The sequence below is a fragment of the Mastomys coucha genome, unplaced genomic scaffold (genome assembly GCF_008632895.1).
Source record: "Mastomys coucha isolate ucsf_1 unplaced genomic scaffold, UCSF_Mcou_1 pScaffold18, whole genome shotgun sequence".
Classification (NCBI taxonomy): domain Eukaryota; kingdom Metazoa; phylum Chordata; class Mammalia; order Rodentia; family Muridae; genus Mastomys; species Mastomys coucha.
The window spans coordinates 101,356,154-101,357,383 of NW_022196900.1; the positions used below are offsets into that span (position 1 = coordinate 101,356,154).

Consider the following 1,230-nt stretch of genomic DNA (forward strand, 5'->3'; position numbering starts at 1 on the left):
AAACCTCTGGAATTGTAAACCAGTGCTAATTAAATGTTTTCCTTTATATGAGCTGCCATAGTTGTAGTGTACAGCAATAAAACTCTAAGATAGCTATTATGAGAAATCTGAACTTTTTTTTATTATACTAGCTTTGAATTTCTGTTTGAATTTACATCCAGGTGTAGTTCCTCTTCTTTTTTATTGATAATGTGGTATTTTGTTTCTGCACAATTTTTATATGTAACTATATACATTGAGTTTAATATTCATTTTGATCTTAGTATCTTTGATTTTTGATTAGTGGCCTTTGAATGAATTTAAATATCCTAATATAGAACTACAAAAAATTCTCAGACATATTTCCTTACTTTTATGTTAATATAATCTAACTGGCAGTAGCAAATGATATTGTTAGATATAACATTAGAAGTGGATATGCTGAGTTTTCTTTACTGTAAAGCCATCAGTATTTTGCTTCAACTTCATCTTGCTTTCTTAGACTATGTACAATGTAAACATCTTCTCCCACAGCAAAATAAAGCCCAACCAACTCCATTGCACAGGACATTTTTATTTCATTATACTCAAAGACCAGAGTGACTATCATATGCTCTTTATGTAACTGACAACAGTGTTTACTATTTTCATGCTGCAGGGGAAATTTAGAAACTTTATATCAAACAGTATTAGGCATCCATGCAAGCCGTCGGTCACATGGTGCCAGGTCACAGGAATGCCCTGGTCTTCCAAGCGCTTCTTGTAAAGCAAGGTATCATCGCGGATTATGTCATACTCACAACTCACTAGGCATGTCTCAGGAAGCTGAGCAATGATCTCATCATCTGCGATGATTGGGGAAATTTCTGTATGGAAAATATGTTTTGTTTCTAGATAGGCAGCCTCATTAAAATGTCCAAGAAACTCAGGTTGTGTATCGTGGCTCCAGAACCTTCTGGGGATATTGTCAGAGCTGAGCCACTTTCTGTATTTCATCCACTTGTCCGGAGGTATAACAGAACCTGTAAGCAGGGAATCGCTCCAAGAGAGGTCAATGGCCAGGTATTTACACACAAATAGAGTTATCAAGTCTCTGGTAAGAAATGGGATGTTTTTATTCTGTTGTTGAGATGGTAAAAGGAAATTAACAACCTGCAAAACTGGAGTAATCAAGACTTGAGCCCGGATCTGGGGGAGACTAGGGATACTGACCAGGCTCTGGGCAATGGAGGCTGCAGCCCAACCTCCAAA

At 37.0% G+C, this 1,230-nt stretch overlaps 1 protein-coding gene across 1 annotated transcript; it reads right to left on the reverse strand.

The window, feature by feature from the left end:
* Positions 1–585: 585 nt before the first annotated feature.
* LOC116095802 (arylacetamide deacetylase-like 4) lies at positions 586–1,230 on the reverse strand (the record flags this gene model as incomplete). The annotated part of the gene is made up of 1 exon (XM_031377045.1): positions 586–1,230. A coding segment is annotated over one exon (645 nt), but the record flags the coding sequence as incomplete, so codon positions are not given.